The sequence below is a fragment of the Siphateles boraxobius genome, unplaced genomic scaffold (genome assembly GCF_051911475.1).
Source record: "Siphateles boraxobius isolate OS27281-9 unplaced genomic scaffold, OSU_SipBor_1 5, whole genome shotgun sequence".
In the NCBI taxonomy this organism is placed as follows: Eukaryota; Metazoa; Chordata; class Actinopteri; order Cypriniformes; family Leuciscidae; genus Siphateles; species Siphateles boraxobius.
In genome coordinates, this window is record NW_027509141.1 from 27,570,231 (window position 1) to 27,590,788 (window position 20,558).

The 20,558-nt window shown below is 37.3% G+C and overlaps 2 protein-coding genes across 2 annotated transcripts; one reads left to right on the forward strand and one right to left on the reverse strand.

Annotated features, from left to right (window-relative positions):
* The first annotated feature begins 1,831 nt into the window (after positions 1-1,831).
* Positions 1,832-12,594, forward strand: gucy1b2 (guanylate cyclase 1, soluble, beta 2). The gene is made up of 15 exons (XM_077203643.1): positions 1,832-2,261; positions 2,345-2,418; positions 2,501-2,595; positions 3,161-3,321; positions 3,735-3,834; positions 4,307-4,494; positions 4,851-4,962; positions 6,740-6,843; positions 7,167-7,383; positions 7,596-7,916; positions 8,009-8,157; positions 9,111-9,257; positions 9,350-9,504; positions 10,918-11,108; positions 11,859-12,594. Exons 1-15 carry the CDS (start codon positions 2,259-2,261, stop codon positions 12,089-12,091), a joined length of 2,250 nt encoding a protein of 749 aa, XP_077059758.1. The 5' UTR covers positions 1,832-2,258; the 3' UTR covers positions 12,092-12,594.
* plekha3 (pleckstrin homology domain containing, family A (phosphoinositide binding specific) member 3) lies at positions 12,591-20,297 on the reverse strand. Its single transcript, XM_077203644.1, has 8 exons — positions 19,949-20,297; positions 19,434-19,550; positions 18,504-18,659; positions 17,146-17,282; positions 16,826-16,996; positions 14,295-14,338; positions 14,081-14,190; positions 12,591-13,736 (listed from the first exon to the last, which is right to left on the reverse strand). Exons 1-8 carry the CDS (start codon positions 19,986-19,988, stop codon positions 13,615-13,617), a joined length of 897 nt encoding a protein of 298 aa, XP_077059759.1. The 5' UTR covers positions 19,989-20,297; the 3' UTR covers positions 12,591-13,614.
* Positions 20,298-20,558: the final 261 nt, after the last annotated feature.

The window sequence follows — 20,558 nt, forward strand, 5'->3', positions numbered from 1 at the left end:
GGGTTAAGGTGTAAGGGAAGGCAGTGTAATTATAGATTTTCCCCAAATGTCTGAAGTATTCTGTTCCACTCTTGTTTAAAAGACTGGTTGGTTATGCACTGTACTTTCCATCAAAAACAAAGTTTTCAATTGGTGGAGTTTAAAGTGAAAGAGAAACCATTTAGAAACTTGTCATTGAAGCATTGAAGCAAAACAAGCATCATTGATCTACTGAAACACTCAAAATGCCCCTATTATGCTATTTTAAAGCTTGCTTTTTGTTTTTTTGTGGATGTATCCCACAGCAGGTAGCCTATTCATGCATCAAGGTAAAACATTTTTTTACATTTTCACATAATAGACTGTACAATGATTCTCACAACGAATCTCACATTCTCACATGCATGTACAACGACATGTCCGAAGATTCAGTCTCCATTATGTAATCCCTTCTTTTAAGGAGCCGGCTCTGCTCTGATTGGTAAGATGGCCCAGTGAGTCTGTTGTGATTTGTCTGCCAGTGTGTGACGAAATGCACATCACCATAACTGAACTTTAGCTCCGGATGCTTCCTAAAGCTCAGAGATTGTACACACTGTAAAGACAGTAACGATGGTGTCGATTTTACCATATCAATCTGAGGGTGAGTCCGATGAAGAAACATTGGAAGAACTAGTTATTCAACCTGAACCTCCATCGCAAGGACGACTTGAACAGGACGTTTCTAAGCGATACGATTTTGAGGTGCAATATGAGATGTTGCAATTGTAATTCCTCACCATCAGCATAACTTTATTATTAACTGTATCAATAACAGCGCATACGTTACACTAACGTGAATGACTGATGTAACATCAAAGTTTGGGTTCCACTTTATTTCGATAGTCCACTTTAGACATTCTACTAACTATAAGTAAATTTGCAACTACATTTCAACTAACTTTCATTAGAGTATTAGTAGACTGTAGTAGACTGTCAGTAGACTGTTAGGTTATGGTTAGGTGTTAGGGTTGGGGTTAGTAGAATTAGTTGACTTGTAGTTGCCAAGTTACTTATAGTCAGTAGAATATCAGTCGGGGGACCATCAAAATCAAGTGTTAGCAGATATTAAGCCAGACAGTCTACTAATACTCTAATGACAGTTTGTTGACATGTAGTTGCAAAGTTACTTATAGTTAGTAGAATGTCTAAAGTGGACTATCGAAATAAAGTGTTACCAAAGTTTGTAAAACAAATCTTGCTCTATCCTTTATAATTATTCAAATGAGTAAGAACAACAGACAATCTGCATGAATGGACACAATTTTTGGTAATATTGGGCCCACAGCATAACTATTTCAGTAAGACAGTAATAACACGAATTAGCCAGTTAGCCGGAGACCTACACAAAACTACGTATTTTGAACACCTGGTAGAAAATATATAGATCAATAATTAATCATACTTACAGGTTGTGATTCTGGGAAACAAGTTGGTCCAAATAAAGTCCCATCTTTAACGGATAAGCATTTCGTAAATCCCATTTAGACCTCATGGAGATGTGAGAAGCAATCGTCAAGAGGCTGTTGTATCGCTGTGGTCATTTTAACCACTGACTCTTCACATCCTCATCCTTTGGAAGTTGGAATTTGCTTTTGCAGAGCAGAGAACAGCGTCTTCTCGACATGAACAAAGCACCAACCAGCTACAGTGTTTGAGGTTGGGTCAAAGTAGACGTTGTACGGGGGCAGCGCAATGAAGTCCATAGGTGGGCATTATGCAAATGTGTTCCCGCTTTACTTATGCAGGTCACGGAAGCGAGACTGAAATTCCAGACTACTCATTTAGGTGGTTCGATTAGTTGAAATTTATTTATTGTGCACTTTCAACTTTACAACTTTGCAGACCGTTTACATTCACAGACAGATTACACCCTCTATGAAAGGGAATATTCGAAAAAGCATTATATGGGCACTTGAATTTATGGTATAGGCCTTTCTACAAATGTAACAGGTTAGAGTTTCCAATATGAGAATATTATATTAATTGCAAAGTGAAACATTCTCTTTAAAATGCATCCCTGTTCCCCTAGTTGAGTGAGCAGTGATTTCCTTATCATCAGATGTGTGTATGTGGGCATGCATTAATCTATGTAAGAGTTGGTTGAGTGGGAGTGTCTGTGTATCTACATGAGTCTACATAATCTACACACCATCATTTAAAGTGCATCTCCTACTGCTCAGTGTGGAGATAGTATAAAGACTACAAGTTTGGGATTAGTTTGTTTGTGGTTTGGAGAAATGGTAAGTAAATAAACTTTTGCTAGTATACCACATAATGTACAGTATTCCAGCAGCTTTCAATTAACGGTGTGTTTGTCTCCCAGTACGGCTTTATCAATACTTGTCTGAAGTCACTGGTCATTGAAAGGTTTGGAGAAGAAACATGGGAGAAACTGAGGTCTGTATACAACACATGTAAATGTGTAAAGAAATCATGGAGAGATTTGTAGTATGTTTCAACTAAACAAAATCTTTCCTAGATTAATGGCCGGGGTCCAGGAGACGTTTATGACCTATGAAGTCTACGACGATCTCATCACTCTTCGTTTAGTGCAAGAGGCTTGTAAAATGCTGGGTGAGCATCATTTTGTATTAAGAATCTTAGTATGATATTGTTCCCTGTAACTGCAAGTTTTAGATCTATGTATTTGTGTTTATTTTTTCATTTATGTTGGCATATGTCAGCTAAGGAACCTTCTTTCAACAGCTGGTTAGGGACTTTGTCTGACTCACCAGAATGTTTCACTTCTTTAAAAGGCCAGTTTTTGTTTGGATCCACTTTTAAATGTCTATGTATCTGTGTATATATTTTTGAGAAAAGAATATAGAAAGAAAGAGCGAGTATACCGTGAAAGCCTCACAATTGTTTTGTATTCACAATGTCCTTGGGGACTTGCAGACATTGGTCAAGTGTCTGAGAGAGTGCTAACTATGTCCCTACTGAGAATAGTCTACTGGGCATCATGATGGTTAATGTCCTGAACCTGTCCTCCAATATGTCACTGAGAGTAAGTGGACAAGGAAAGGTGTGAATCTCTGAGTGGGTGAACTCCACACACAAATGAACTCCATTCATGGTCTCACAATGACCCTAATTGAACTGCTGCCTGAATGTAAGTTCTGTTTAATTTTTCTTCTAGATGTCTCCTCCGAGGTGGTTTTGAAGCTGTTTGGAGAATACTTTTTCAGCTTTTGTAAGATGTCGGGATATGACACTATGCTGCGGACTCTCGGTGGAAACCTGGTGGAATTCATTGAAAATCTGGATGCTCTACACAGTTATTTGGCATTATCTTATGAGGTCAGAATACTCAATATTTCTCAAAACTCAAATATTTTAAAAGCAAAAACATGAGATGCAGGTCAGTGTACAGAAAAAAGTTCTAGAGACACGTTTAAAAAAAAAAAAGTTGAACTTCGTTTTTAGAATGCCGTGTCATGTTCAAGACAAAAGACATCGAAAAACAATAAAAAAATGCAGCACAGTGGAACTCAAAAACATGTTCTATGTGAATCGTACGGTGCTTAATTAAAAATTAATCTCAGTCCAAATGTAATCTCAGTCCATTTATTATAGGCCTACTTCCTTTGCAAATGTTTTACAATGACACTTGATGTTGGCTCAGTGTTTTGTTTGTACAAATGTTTGAGTACATATGAAATAAAAACTATGAACTTATCATGGTTTTTAACTTGGCACACCTTTTTACTTAGGCCATGAATGCTCCGTCCTTTCGCGTGGAGCGGATGGATGATGGCCGAATTCTTCTTCACTATTACTCAGACAGGAAAGGACTTTATCATATTGTGCCAGGTGAGAGTTTTAACATGAAAGGCATAAAGCTCTCAGTAACCCCAATCAGCAAAATATATTTTTTAGATAGCATATTAATATTTTGTTAATATAGATGTGAAAATATATGTATACATATATTTCAATACAATTTAATTAGCCTACTTATGTTTCTTCTTTTTTTGTTTGAAAAAAAAATCATATTTATTAATATCTAAATATATTTAAATAGTCCAAACATATTTTAAATCTTTGAATTTAGTCCAAAAACAGGTTTTAAAATGCCTCCTGAGGCAAAATTTGATGCAAATTTTGTAATATATTTTGGCATTTAGGTTGTACACTAAATAGCTATATTTTCAATGTGGAAATATGTTTCTTTAATCTGCTAATCTGACTATACATTAAATAATTTTCTTTGTGATCATAAGCACATTTTATCAATTACTTTTTCTTTTCTTTTTTTCATGTTGTATTTATAATTGTTGGCCAGGTATTATTGAGGCTGTGGCGAAGGATTTCTTTGACAGTGAGGTTACTATGACCATTCTGAACCAGTCTGAAGAAGATGAGCGCACTGGAAAGAAGGAACATGTGGTTTTCCACATGGTACAGAAGGAAAAGGTGGCCAAAAGAAAGGCTCAGAAAGGCAGTGAAGAGGAAATACAAGCAGAGAAAGAGGTGTGTAAGTCCAGGAAGATTGCATTGCAGAAGATATGGAACTGTTGTGTGTTTCTCTTGTAAATTATATTTGAACATCTCTATGATGTTGAATGGTTTTTTTTTTTTAAAGTGCTCTTTTTCAAAGTGCATATCAGTTGCTTTATCATGTTCCATTATCATGTTTAACACAATAAAGGAGTGTTAACATTTCAAGTAGTCTTACCTGCTCAAAGATCAGACTCTTAAATCAGTTTCAGAAACATCATGAATGTTTAAGTAGGTCTAGACTCTCAACTGTCTGCTGTCTTTGTAATTTTTAAATCGTAAGTAACATGTTTGAAAATATGTAACCATGACTACTGCTATATCAACAGGACAAGGAAGAGACAATGAAAAGGATGAAGGCCAGGTATGCCAATCTGCAGCTGTGTCCAAGGAAACGATCTCCATGGGAGATTGTGAGGAGCATTGTCATGTTGGGCCAAGGTTTGACAGATATTCAGTCACACTAACTGCTGTTTTTGCTTTTGCCACTGTACAGCACATTTGCATTAATTACAAGAAAACTGTTCAAAATAACTAATTTACTTTGTATGTGTTTTAAATAACGTTTTAAAGGATTTAGGGGGAAAATCAAAGGTTCGTACATTGATGAAAACCCTGGAAAAGTCATGGAATTTTAAAATAGCAATTTCCAGGCCTTGAAAACTTTTGGAAAAATAAATAAACCCAGAATGTTTTTTGGAAAGTCATGGAAATTTGTTTCAAATTATTTATATAATAGAATATATATTTAAGTGATAATATTGGTTAAATAAACTACAATACTTGACGTTCATTTGATCTATCCGACTGCGCCATTCTGTCAGATTTTGTTTTGTAGCATTGAGCAAGGACACATCAGCACCGGCACGGGCACAGGCACCGGCACGGACACACCAACATGGACATACCGACACGGACATAATGTCACGGATACCAGTACCAACACTGGCACTGGCTCGAATACAGAAACCGGCACGGACACCAGTACCGACACTGGCTCAAATACGGATACCGGCACCGAAACGGACACACCAACACCGACATGGGCACCGGCACGGACACACCAACATGGACACTGGCACCGGCATGGACACCCGCACGGGTACTGGCACTGACACTGAGAACGGCAACGGTACGGACACTGGCACAGCTACGGATACCGGACACGTACACACCGGCACGGACAAAGCGGCACGGACACATACACACCGACACAGACACACCGGCACCGACAAGACATACCAACACAGGAAAGGACACATCAACACGGACACGTACACACCAACGGACGGACACAGGCACCGGCACTGACACGGAGATCAGTACAGGCACGGACACCGGCACAAACACGCCAACCACGGACACTTACACGGACACCGGCACGGACACACCAACCACCGACACCGGCACGGACACACCAACCACGGACACCGACACGGACACACCAACCACGGACACCGACACGGACACACCAACCACGGACACTTACACGGACACCGGCTTGGACATTGGCACCAACACGGACACCGGCACGTGCACCCCAACATGGACACACCAACACCGGTACGGACACGGAGTCCGGCACAGGAACGGACACCAGAACAGGCATGGACACCGGCACGGACACACCAGCACGGACTCCGGCACGGGCGCAGTAGTTTGGCTGTAATACTCAGTCCCTTGGAAAATAGTAAACCCAACATGAAAAAGAATCGTGATAAAATCGTGACTCGTGATTTTCCTGAAAAAACCCGATACGACATGTTTGCAATATCGCCCACCCACGCTAGAATATAACGTTAGGCAAACATTTGTGGATAACGTTAGGGAAATGCAATTGAAATAAATCTGAATTAAAATAAAATATAAATATAGTTATATAAATATTAGTATATTTAAAAAAAATAACTAAAATATTTTATATGTTGAAAATAAAAAATGAATAAAACAAAAACCGAAATAAAAATAAATTAAACCTACATAGCAATATTTAAAGTAAATAAAATGACAAGCACATAATGAGATGACTAAAAATGTAACTAAAATTAACATGAAAACTAAAAATATAACAACAAAAGCTATATTAAATATAAATAAAACTATTTTAAAAAATTACATTTTGTTGGACCCCACTATAAAACATAATGTTTTTTTCTGATTTGGCATGTTTTTCAAGTATTACATGAATGAAAAGTTTTACATTTGTATCTCTCTTAAGGCAATCTGCGGCAATCATTCACACCCAGTTACCCAAAAAGACTGTGGATTGACGAACAAGCCTTCTGTAATGCTTTTCCCTTTCACATCGTTTTTGATCAAAACGTAAGGAAGTAAAAGGGCCAGTTCACACAGAGTAAATTTTTTCATTTCTCTGCAATAGTTTTCCATTGTTTTTCCAAGTAAACACGTGCTAGACGGACAACTTTAACCGTTGCACTTGCGTCTCGCTTCTTTTGCAGCATCTCGTGCATGACGTGCAAACACACAACTTTCAAGTTAAAATAAGTTCAACTTTTAAACACTTTTTTCGTTCCACTGACCTGCATCTCACAAGTTATGTGTGAACCGGCCCTAACTCTGCATTTCTTTTTATTAATATTTCAAATGCTAAACACATTGAGTCATTTTTAACCCTTACTTTTTAGCTGGTGGTGAAGCACACAGGTGTCAACATTCAGAAGTTTGTTCCCGGACTGCAGACCTCAGGTATCCGTCTGGATGAATACTTCACCATTGTTCACCCAGAGGTCACCTGCAACATCCACAGCATCAAAAAGTTCATCAACAGCCAGTTTGTGCTGAAGACCAGGAGAGAAATGTTACCAGAGATCCTGCAAAACCAGGCCACCCTCAAACTGCGAGGTATTTAATCCAGAGATTTATTACACTTGATAATTGTGCTATTATGTGCGAAGACCGATTCTGATTAAGAAAAGTGGTTTAGTCAAGTACCTTTGTTACTTCCGAAATTTTTGTTTAAAATTGTTGTGTAAAATGATATTTTATGTAAATTCGCAAACTTTTTTGCATATCCTATTGGTTGATGATTAATTTGCATGCGTGTGTGTTTTTAGGACAGATGATGTGGATGGAGTCAATGAACTGCATGATCTATCTATGCTCTCCTAAGCTACGAAGCCTCCAAGAACTGGAGGAAAGGGGTCTTCACCTGGCAGACATCGCCCAGCACGACACCACGCGAGATCTGATCCTGCTCAACCAGCAGAGGCTGGCAGAGATCGAGCTCTCCAATCAGCTAGAGAGGAAGAAGGAGGAGTTAAGAATCCTCTCACGCAACTTAGAGATAGAGAAGCAAAAATCAGAAAAGCTCCTTTATGCCATGCTGCCGACACACGTTGCCAACCAGCTTAAAGAGGGCAAAAGAGTAGAGGCAGGTAAAGAAACCAGAGGAACACCCTACGGAACACCCTTAAACTTGTCATTTTCCATTCTTTACATGATCAGGCTCTTTCTGTTAATCTTTCAGGTGAATTCAAAGTGTGCACCATCCTTTTCAGTGATGTGGTCACCTTCACTAACATCTGCGCAGCCTGCGAACCCATTCAGATAGTCAACATGCTCAACGCAATGTATTCCAGATTTGATCGTCTTACAAACATTCATACTGTCTATAAGGTTTGTGTGGGATTAGTTGTTCCAATTATTTACTATCTATCTATCCATCTATCCACACAGAAACACACACACACACACACACACACACACACACACACACACACACACACACACACACACACACACGTAGTGTTTCCATGTTTTATATGGACTTTCCATAGACATAATGATTTTTATACTGTACAAACTGTATATTCTATTCCCTTACACTAACCCTACCCCTAAACCTACCCATCACAGAAAACTTTCTGCATTTTTACATTTTCAAAAAACATCACTTAGTATGATTTATAAGCTGTTTTCCTCATGGGGACCAAAAAATGTCCCCACACGAACAAGGATTTCAGATATTGCCATCCTTATGGGGACATTTTGTCCCCATAATGTAGGGTTTACCAGCCCACACACACACACACACACACACGCACACATGATTTTATTTGATTATATATTAAATTAATGTTAAATGATATATATTTGTAATATTTAATATAATTGAATGATATTACTTTATTTTATATTTAACATAATAGATTTCTTATTTATATAAAGCAAGTCACTAAATATATATATATACATACACACATATATATACATATATATATATATTGTATATATATATATATAAACACACACACACACACACACACACATATATATATATATATAGATATATATATATATATATATATATATATATAGTGACTTGATTATATTTTGTATATTTATTAAACTCTACATTATTTTCTTTTAATAATTAATATATATTTTGATATGAATTTATTTTATAATTTAATATATTTGATATATACTTTATTTATATAAATCACGTTATTATTTATACATAAATTAAAAGGAAAACCTTCAAAATGTATTGGATAATTCACTGCCAATAAATCAAAGAGAAAAAAATGAAATAAAAAAGTTAACAAAACGATACTGTCTCACAACAGGTAGAGACGATAGGTGATGCTTACATGGTGGTTGGCGGTGTGCCCGTTCCTACAGAAACACATGCGGAGCGGGTGGCAAACTTTGCCCTCGGTATGAGAATTGCTGCAAAGGAGGTGACTAGCCCTATCACAGGACAGCCCATACAGGTATGTGTGTGTTTAAACAGTCGGCTCTATGTAAATAGAGGCTCAATATGCTCTTGTAATTTGTTTAATTAATTGATTTATTGTCAATCTAGATCCGAGTTGGCCTGCACACCGGTCCAGTTTTGGCGGGTGTTGTAGGTGATAAGATGCCACGGTACTGCTTGTTTGGAGATACTGTCAATACAGCCTCTCGAATGGAGAGCCACGGAGTCCCTGATCACATACACGTGAGCCCCTTCACATACAGGTGATTGCTAGTTTTTGAATGGGTTTAAATTCCTATTGTCACATGGCCTAAATGCAGAGGTGGACTTTACTTGAGTACTTAAGTACACTTTTTGAGTATTTGTTCTTAACTTGAGTATTATTTTTTCTGGATACTTTTTACTTTAACTTCACTATACATTTGAAAGACAAATCTCTGACTTTGTACTCCACTACATTTCTGACAAGGTCCTTGAGTAGAAAGTAGTAACGTCAGTCAGGGGAGGATTTTAGTTGCAGGGGTTGCATTTTGGTTGGAAATGAAAGTCAGATTGACATCGGTACCCGACGTCGGACTGACGTTAGAACCCGACTGATGTTGGTTTCTGACGTCAACCCGTTTTTCTAATTTTCAACCAGAATACAACGTCTGTCCAACGTTGGAGATTAACGTCAATCTGATGTTGGATTCTGACATCAACCTGATTTTCATTTTTAACGTTGGGTTTGGTCTTCTAAATGTGAATTTTGTCATTGTTTTGGAGCACACTAGCTTATAGATAACAGTAAGGCTAACATATTCATAGTAAAAGCCAAAAAAAAAAAAAAAACGTTAAATATGGCACTATTTGAGGGAACAGCCATTTGGGTGTCCAAGACCATTGCGGACGTAATTGAGTGCACTTATTGAATCTCACATTCAATCCCACTACTGGAACTGTGTTCTAGAAATAAATTTGATTTTGATATGAGGGTAGGTAGGCAGGCATAGATTCAGAGGCATAAGTTACTGTAAGTATTACATACAACAATAATAAAACAATGCATTGACATTTACTTTTGATACTTAAGTACTTTAAAAAAAAAACAAGTACTTCTGTGCTTTTACTGAAAGGGTAACTCAACCCCTGGTCAGAACCTGACTCCACCCACTGGCAATATTTGAAAAATGCTGGAAAAGTGGGCAGAGCCTGTGCACCTGAGACCAGCGTCTCTCTGTAGGCAAGGGTGTGGTGAGCTGGTGCCTGCTTACGTCACGCAGAACCACAACCTCCAATAGGAAAATTCAACTGCAGTAGCCACCGTTCAACTGGAAGATATATCATGGTTTCCAAAACAAATATTAAGCACCACAACTGTTTGCAACATTAACAATATGAAATTTGAGCACCACAAGGCTCAGGTAATGATGCTAAAAATTCAGCTTTGCCGTCACTGGAATAAATTACATTTGAAACTATATTAAAATATAAAAAGTTATTTTAAATTGTAAGTATTTTTCACAATATTTCTGTTTTTACTGTATTTTTAATCAAATAAATGCAGCCTTGGTGAGCATAAGAAACAAGTGAGGTCTTGATAAGTTCAATCACAAAGCACTGAGGCCTTCTGTGTGTAGCCACTGAAATCCAGATCTAAAAAAAGCACTAAACAGAACATCACTTCTTGTCCACAGTGTGTTAAAGGACAAAGGAATATTTGAGATCGCTGAGAGGGGTGAGATCGAGGTGAAAGGCAAAGGGCTCATGAGAACATACTTCCTGCTGAAGAATCTCCAAAAGAGTGATGAACAGATCATGGGTTTGGTCGACGGAGAGACGTGCGTGTACCAGGAAGACACAGAGGTCGTGACAGATGACTCGAAAGGTGAGGAAACTCTGACAAAGGAATTTTTTTGAGTTTTTCTTTTCTCAAAAATGTCTTTTTTATGTAACATAACATATATGTTTTTATTGGAGTTATTTGACCTCCGTAATGGCTTTGTTTTACCTTCTTTTGACCCATTGGCCTTCCATTCACTAAAGTAGGACATGTTGTTCATTTCGACACATTCCTATCATCCTGACAGATTTTAGGGTTAGGGTTAATGTGCCTGTTTATATATATATATATATATATATATATATATATATATATATAATTTTTTTTTATATTATACAGTATATAAACCCATCACAGGAGTCTTTTTAGTGGAGTGACCCAGTTACATATTGCAAAATATTGTTCAAAAGACTTTTATGCTCACCAAGGCTGCATTTATTTAATTAAAGATATAGTAAAAACAGAAATATTGTGAAATATTATTACAATTTCAAATAACTGTTTTCTATTTGAATATATTTTAAAAATGCAATTCATTACAGTGATGGCAAAGCTGAATTTTCAGCATCATTACTCTTTACAGTGTCTTTATTACAGTCTTTATTACAGTATTACAAGATTACAGTCTTCAGTGTCACATGATCCTTCAGATATCATTCTAATATCATTCTAATATGCTGATTTGCTGACCAAGAAATATTTCTTATTATTATCAATGTTGAAAACAGTTGTGCGGCTTAATATTTAAGCAGTGTATTTACATGTATGCTTTTATTCAAACTGTCATTTGCACAGAGGAAAGCCATGAAGATGCAAACTATGTGCAGAAAGAGGACAAAAAAATGGAGGAAAAGGTTGAGGACGAAAAAAGTCATGCATCATCATCTCTCCAGTCAGGCAAAATCTCCCCATATCATTTAATTCAGTTCGATGTCACACCAGCGTACGACAACCCCACTGACTTTAAAGATATACACAAGGGTCTTCATTCAGACAGCATTAATACTAAGTTCTGCTCGATACTTTAGTCCAAAACCAAAAGATTGTTTTAAAAAGTTTGAGTTTCAAGCCTGCCGTTCAGAGGGCCAGTTCCACAAATTAACAGCTACCATAACAGGCAGTACCACATGCTCTGTGTAGTGTATGATGACTGTTTTTCACAACTCTTCAAGAAACAGCAGGGGATTTCTGCTTTGTTGATACAGATTTATCATTTGGGAAAAGCAAGTCTTCGTGCTGATTCCCAGTGCTCATTTGCACCTGCTGGTTGTCCGCTGGTGATGGCCGGCAGTAGAACCTCCCCGCTGAGAAAGCTAATCTCCCTCTGGAGAAATTAATCACTTATTATAGACTGTTTTCATGTGGAAATCAGATGGCAAACACAGATGACCAGAGGTAGATAAACATACTGTTGCTCTACAGGGATCTGCCTGCTGTCTGTGAGGTGACATGGGAACTAATTATTCAATGTCATTCAACACCATGCGATCTCTCTTTTTCTCTCAAATAAAAACATGACTGCATGAAAACGTTTCTTATGTATTATTAATTCTCTTTGCCTCAGTGTCTGAGGAAAACATGATTACAGATATTTAAAGAAAACAACAACTCATACTTATGAAATCCACTTTACAATTAGGTACCATTTGTTAACATTAATCAACTGCATTAATTAACATGAACATTGAAAAAAGACACATTGATCAGTTTGTTAATTTCAACATTTACAATAATAAAATATAAAGTTGTATCTGTTAATATTATTCAATAGACCTGAGCTAACATGAACTAACAATGAACAGCTGTATTTTTTATTAACTAACATGAACAAAGAATAATAAATACTGTAACATAATGTATTGCGCATTGTTAGTTAATGCTTTAACTAACGTTAACTAATGGGACCTTATTGTAAAGTGTAACCAGACCCACTTCTATTTTTGGAGATAAAATAATTAATAATCTTGCTAAATCTTTTTAATAATTTTTACCAAACATTACAATAATTAATAGATCAAATTCCTCCATGCAAAGAATTAAGGCCAAAACGGGGGACGGGACGGACTCTAGTGACATACAAAAATAAATAAATGTATTCTGCATCATAAACTAATGAACACTGCATGCCGAGTGAATAAAAAACCAAATCTTTGAAGTTAATGTCAGCACATACGCACAACCCCATGGCACAGTAACAAAAACCTTTTCAGCAAGGTTCCCATTTAACAAAGGCAACTGCACAACACATTAAAAATCCAGTACAAACATCTTCAACTCTTCACTGAAGGGATACAGTAATAATTATGTATCACAAAAAAAGGAAAAACATCTTAGCATCAAGGCAAACGAATTTCTTAAAATACCTGGAAGAGTATAAACATTCAAATCAGACTTTTTTCTTCATCATCTGTTTTTATAAAGTGCCGCCGAATTCTTCATCAAGAAATACAACACTAGAAGTAAAATCCATCTATACAATGCTGCAATCTTTGACTGCATAGCAGTACGTGTTTTCCTTTTATTCCCCATCTCATAATCGCTTTTGCATGGTTCAGAGGGAAAGGTCAGATTCCGGAGTGTCAGTTTCCGACAGGAACTTTGTGCTCGTTCCAACCTCCTCAGGGATACTCGGAGTGGAGTCACCGTTGATGTTGGCTCTGTGAAACATCAAGCCTGTGAAAAAGACAAGAGGTAAAGTCATCACTTTTGTTTATGTTACTGCCGATCATTTTTAGGGCCAACCACAACAATAATAATTTATTCAAGCTTCAGTGAATGCTCAAGCAACAAAATTTGGAGCAAGCTAAGCATTTAGGTGACTCAGGCCTTGAATCTGATCTGTGTGTAGGTTCAATGGTGTGTGTGTGTGTGTGTGTGTGTGTGTGTGTGTGTGTGTGTGTGTGTGTGTGTGTGCGTGTGTGTGTGTGTGTGTGTGTGTGTGTGTGTGTGTGTGTGTGCGTGTGTGCGTGCGTGCGTGCGTGCGTGCGTGCGTGCGTGCGTGCGTGCGTGAGACTCACGCTCCATATCCTCGGCCCCTCTGTCGCTGTGAGCCTCTGTATCGGAGCATGTCCGCATCCGCCTCTGGGTGGACTTCTGCAATGCCATGCACTCTTTTGGCAAGCTCGACCTTGAAGGAAAAAAGCACCTGCATTTATAGCCACTCAGAAAATAACAGCGTAAGCTGTCTGGACTGAAAACAAGAAGTCTGTGTGTTTTGTAAACATTGTGTACCTTTCATAATTGTAGGTGCCGGGATGGCTGATCGACCGCTTCATCTACGCAATAAGAATAATACATGTTAGACTTAAAATTTATGAACATTCACATGCCAGACCAGTGGTGTTATGGTTAAAACTGACTAACCAAAACTATTTCAATAACTAAAATAAAATGAAATTAAAAAAAAAATACAAATATTGCATGAAAAACGAAAACTAGAAACATTATCTTGGCAACTAGCTGAAATAAAATAAGCTGAAGTAAAAAATGACAAAAAAATAAATGATAAATTCAAATTATTGATAAATACTGTAACATACAAATAATACTAAAATAGCACTGTCATACATCTTCCCAATAAATGGGTGAGTAAAGAACATGTCGAAGTCATATTTTGCCCAAAATTAAACATTTTGTAATTTATTTTCCATAAACAAAATGGAGTCCTTTTCAGTTAAGGCATATACCCTTCCAGTTCTCATTACTGTGATGCAAAACATATTTTCATTAAATTAATGTGAAAAAATATAAATTATTAAATAGGCAAAGATTTAATTATATGATAAAAATGTGCTTAATTTAAAGGTGCAGTAAGCAATTTCTTTGAAAATCCTTTGGAAAGTGGATAGGATCTAGCAGCACAACAGACTCGTAGCCAATCAGCAGTAGGGGGCGTGTTCACTCATGATGGGGGAGGAGAGAGTGAGCAAGAGGGAGATTTGAAGGGAGACTGTAGAAGGAGAGATGGCTGAGAGACATTACAAAAGAGAAATGCTCATAATGGTGCGTTCACGCCGGACGCGAATAGAGCGTCTAGCGCGAGTGATTTCAATGTTAAGTCAATGCAAAGACGTGTTACGCGCGTAAAAAATTCCTGCAGCGCGAATGAGGCGTAGAGCGTGGCGCGGTAGACGCGAATTCGCCTCATTCGCACGTCAAGTTCACGCGAATAGAGCGTCTGGCGCGTTACAAATTATTAAAATTATTTATTTTGTGCTTTTTGTGCATTAACGCGATTGACGCGAATTCGCGTCTGCCGCCCGAGTTGAAAAATCTGAACTTCTGTGTCAAATTCGCGCCGCGTTAACCAATCAGGAGCCAGCTTGCTGCTGTCACGTGGTGAAGTAAATATTTTACCACATAAAAACTTGATTTTAATATATGAACATTAATTTTGTATGCTATTTATTCCATATCTAATCTAGATTATATGAAACATTATTATTATTCTAATGTAAAGAGAACCAACATAACTTTACTTTAGTGCAAGAACATAGTTCGTGTCTGGACAGTGTTGTGTGAGGGAAAAAAAAACAGGACAGTTTGATCACTTTTGTAGTAGCCTAGGATGGCTCCATTTATCATCAAAACAAAAATAAATTACAGATTAGGTGGGTGAGGGCGAGGGTGATCCTTGCTCCAATGCGGGACAGCAGGTCATTGAACTGGGCGCGGGACAGGTGGAAGTAGCGCTGAAAGCGGCCGTCATCCAGGCATAGCTCCTGGAGCAAATGGTGAAACTCGCCGAACTGGGTTCGCCTCCGAAGGGTCTGGTGGACTCAAATACAGCGATGATGATCCCTACGCCGCTGTTCTACTCTCCAGAGCAAATACAGAGCGGTGACTCTGTCGATGATTGACCCATCAACAACAGACATCTTGTAAAAAGATGGCCGCCAACGGAGTTCGAAACTTTTGAATCTTTCGCCTCTGACGCACGTATATTTAGCTTCAAACTTTTGTTTTTACGCTTCAAACTTTTCAAATTAACACAAAGTGGTCAAGCATCAAACTAGACGCGGTAGACGCGAATTTGACGCGCTATTCACGTCCGGTGTGAACGCACAGTAAGATTATCACTGGGAAAAGAAGGGTTATGATCAGGCAAGAGCTTTAGGACCTGCGTTAATATTAGAAAAGCTATCCAGCACTGAAGAGACCTAAGCGGACGCCAAGGTTGTGTTATTTCTGCTCCATACGCAAGTAACATTGGTTTTGAGTTTTGTGTGCTGCTGTCGACTAACAACGAACTATTGCTTGTATATACTCGTGTACTGTATGTTTATGTTCGTTATCTTTGCTTTATTTTTCGCAAAGCTTTATTGTGCTTCGCTTCAGCTATGACAAAGAGACATCCACTCTTGCATTGCGTGTTTGTGCATTTTGGGGGTGGAGAAATGAAGGGAAGTGTGTGTTTGTTTAGGTTGATTTCAAATATCCGTGTTAAACAATGATTCTCAGAAATTGCTTACTTTAATTGATAAATTAATTTAATTGACATGAAAATAATGCAAATGTAAAGTAAAAAAAAAAAACCAAGCTACATATTCTTTGTTTTTTCCTATATACATATTCTTTATATTTTTTCCCCTATTGATTTTGGGTTCAAATATGACCTAGACATGATATTGTAAGATTCAACCAAATAACTTATATCTCAAATAAAATGACCAAATTACACAAAAATAGCTAAAGGAACTTTATCCAGGTGAAAATAAACAAAATGAAGGTAAACTGTATGTGATTTGTGCTTGTGTCTTTACCCGAGACATCTGGATGGGAGAGGGGGACACAGGGGACATTATGGAATCAGATGGACTGGATTGCAACATGTCAGTCTGGAACTTGGAATTGGCGATTTTCATACATTCTTCCAGTGTTTTGATGAAGGTTTCACAGGTGGCACTCAGTAATGAGGACGCTTCATTCCTTGTCTGGGAAATATAGCAGAAAATACAACCATTTGGTTTAAAAGACTAGATTTCTATGATAACCTTTTTTATATATATCAGATCCACCTATCTGCAATAATTGCTGTGATTACTGTGGTTCGAATGAAAAAACAGTTGAGTGAGTGTCTAACCTCAGTGCTGGCCCCAGTAGATTCTCCTTCCTGTTCCACAGACTCCTGAATAGTGTGCACCTGCTGCATTAGTAAGTCACAGTACAGACGCAGCTCTGACATCTTGGTTTTCAGTGATTCTGTGGTTTCTGTTATATCTGTAAAAACCCATTAGGAGAGGAAATGCAACTGTTAATGGCCCTTCTTATTGTGTAGCAGTCAGGATTACTGGTGTTCAACTAGGAAACATTAATTCAGTGTGTGTGTGTGTGTGTGTGTGTGTGTGTGTGTGTGTGTGTGTGTGTGTGTGTGTGTGTGTGTGTGTGTGTGTGTGTGTGTGTGTGTGTGTGTGTGGCCTGGTAAACCCTACATTATGGGGACAAAATGTCCCCATAAGGATGGCAATATCTGAAATCCTTGTTAGTGTGGGGACATGTTTTGGTCCCCATGAGGAAAACAGCTTATACATCATACTAAGTGATGTTTTGTGAAAATGTAAAAACGCAGAAAGTTTTCTGTGATGGGTAGGTTTAGGGGTAGGGTTAGTGTAAGAGAATAGAATATACAGTTTCTACAGTATAAAAATCATTATGTCTATGGAAAGTCCCCATAAAACATGGAAACACTACATGTGTGTGTGTGTGTGTGTGTGTGTGTGTGTGTGTGTGTGTGTGTGTGTGTGTGTGTGTGTGTGTGTGTGTGTGTGTGTGTGTGTGTGTGTGTGTGTGTGTGTGTGTGTGTGTGTGTGTGTGTGTGTTAGTGCAGCCAAAACAATAAATTGCATCTAACATAACAATATACACACATACACACACAATAAATATATCTATATCAAGAAAAATGTATTCTAATTATTCAAATCACTACGTCAGAATACCATTATATTAAAAAATATATAATGATGCTAAAATATTTGTAAGAAATATGAGAATTTAACCTATATAGTGTATATATAGTATGTACAAATCAGCTAATAAAACAATGTGTATTATTATTTTGGGCATTTAATAATTATGTTATCAACAATATTTATAAAATTAATAATTATTATCATTGCTGTTATTATTTATTTATTATTAGGATTAAAATCTGACATAATAACTGTTATTATAATTATAGAAGTACATAACAACATATTCCATATTAAAATGTAGTTTTGTTTTGTAAAAATGTAAAAAGAAAAAAATTTTAAATAACCAAATATTTAAAATTATATATTATTCATGAAGATGAAAATTTAAGAAAACGTTAGTTTATTTTAGTTATTATAAAGTTACCAATCATTTACTGTGAGTTGAGTCTTTTGCTATGAGAAGGCATAAGGGAATAATAAAAGACCAATGATATGAAAAGATAAGAAAATGTTCAGAGAAGCCTACCCCTTTCTTTTTTGGTTCTAGTGTCAATGAGTCCAGCTTTGGAGCTCCCCAGAGCCACCAGCCACTTCTGCCTTTCTGCTGCATTCACAGCCTTCACGTAAAAATGTTGCTCCCCTGGTATGATCAGCTCCAGACGGGTGTTGTCTGTTGGGTGAACTGGAACAAACATGAGGAAGTAAAAAAACTACATACTAGGGATGCACCGATACCGATACCAGTATCGGTATCGGGCCCGATACCAAGCTCATGTACTTGTACTCGTACTCGTAAAAATACCCCGATACCAAAGACCGATACCTCACGTATATCCTTAGCTTATATTTCTTAATTCTTATGAGCACTCTTCCTGCAGTTATAGTGTTGCTAGATTTAATAGTACACTCTAATATTTCACTTTACACTTTCGGCTGTGATTACATTGTTACTCAGTGTTATGTTAAACATTTGTTCTGTGATTTCTTTGGCACTTTATGACAAATTTGATTGTCTTGTTGTCTGTGATTTCTTTAGAACTTTGACAACTTTGTGACAGGCAGGTAAAAATTACATTAATTATGTCCTTGGTTTTGCCCTTTGGAGGTTATTGGACACTGTGAAATTTGGGCTTTGAAAATTTGTGATAAGCACAATAAGAATGATTTATTTTTTTAAGTTTATTTAAGTTGTTGAAAATAAAGATGCTGATTTGTTCATTAGTCTCATTGTGTTGTTCTTAGAAAATTGCCACATAAAACGAGAAAACCCCCCAGTACAACAGGCATCGGTATCGGTATCGGCGAGTACCAGGAAAAAAATATCGGTACTCGTACTCGACCCTTAAAAAGTGGTATCGGTGCATCCCTACTACATACGCATAACCAGTTTATTTTTCTCGTAAAGAATGGAAGGAAGATAGCAGAGTTTTGCTGATAAGATAAACGATCATCTCACCTTTAATTTCACATACTGACATCTTAATACTGCCTTTGCTGCCTTTACACACGTCATCTTCTGAATCATAGTATGAAATAATGCCATTGTCCAGCACAAACCACCTTGGCTGCCATCCTTTCATAAAATATTATTATTAGATTTAACACACACACATTTAAATCAAACAAAACATGCAATTTCTGCATATTCTAAACTTGAGATTTATGACTAGTCTTGTTACTCTATACGATCAGGTATCATACCATCACATGACAGGAAAGGAAGTTTGACAAATGACATATTTGGTATATTAGGCTACTCTAACTTAACATGGAGCTTTGACATTCAAAAACACCTTAAAGACATACAGCGTATAAGAAAAGAAACAATTAAAAAAACGCAATATAACAAAGTTGCATATATTAGCAGCTCTGTGTCGTATACAGACATCATCATTCAAACTGAGTACATCTTGTGCATTCAGTGTCCTGTCTGACTGCAGCTCAAGTGTTCACAGTGCCATTCACTTTTACCTGTCATATAGTTTGTCCATTTGTAAAGCACTCCTTCCATTATTCTCCAAGCAGAAAACCCGGTGAAAAACACTTTAAAGCAGCTTTAACAGAGCTTGCACCAGGCAGCTGCTCGTTTGCCCCCTTTACAGGCTAATTAGCATGCTAGCATGCTCCAGGCTAACTCAATGACCCCCATCTACTCGTCATTATGTCAAAAGAACGGGCGGATCGTAAGGTAACGAGAACAATATATTTGTGTCCACGGTCATTTCTCTGAAGACTGCGCGCCGCACATGCTGTGAGATACTACTAAAGGCAGACGGAGCAAGATTAGGGATGAGATCACTGTTTACAGACTGAACCGGAAGAGGCGTTTTATTTAGAGATTCTTCGCCGTGTAGCCACTCCACTGTAAAATGGAAAAGACAGTGAAAGCCACTCGAAAGCATCACAAAGTATATTCTAATTTCACTACGGACAGAGAAATTTCCTGAGAATTATTATTATTGAATATTTGTGACTATTAGACAAAATATAATCATTTCCTTTTCCTCACGATTGTCTAATATAACGTATATGTGTGCTTATCTTATGTATACAGTCATAATTTAATTTTTTGCAATTATTT

Bases quoted from the DNA above. Each gene is read 5' to 3' on its own strand.
- plekha3 (XM_077203644.1), bottom strand. From the start codon at position 19,988: ATGGAAGGAGTGCTTTACAAATGGACAAACTATATGACAG. The intron at 18,660-19,433 runs GTGAGATGATCG...TGTTTGTTCCAG, and splicing joins GTCAGTATGTGAAATTAAAG to TTCACCCAACAGACAACACC. The intron at 14,339-16,825 runs GTAAAGACACAA...CTTATTGCGTAG, and splicing joins CTCCCATCCAGATGTCTCGG to ATGAAGCGGTCGATCAGCCA.
- gucy1b2 (XM_077203643.1), top strand. The intron at 8,158-9,110 runs GTTTGTGTGGGA...GTCTCACAACAG, and splicing joins ACATTCATACTGTCTATAAG to GTAGAGACGATAGGTGATGC. The intron at 11,109-11,858 runs GTGAGGAAACTC...TCATTTGCACAG, and splicing joins CGTGACAGATGACTCGAAAG to AGGAAAGCCATGAAGATGCA.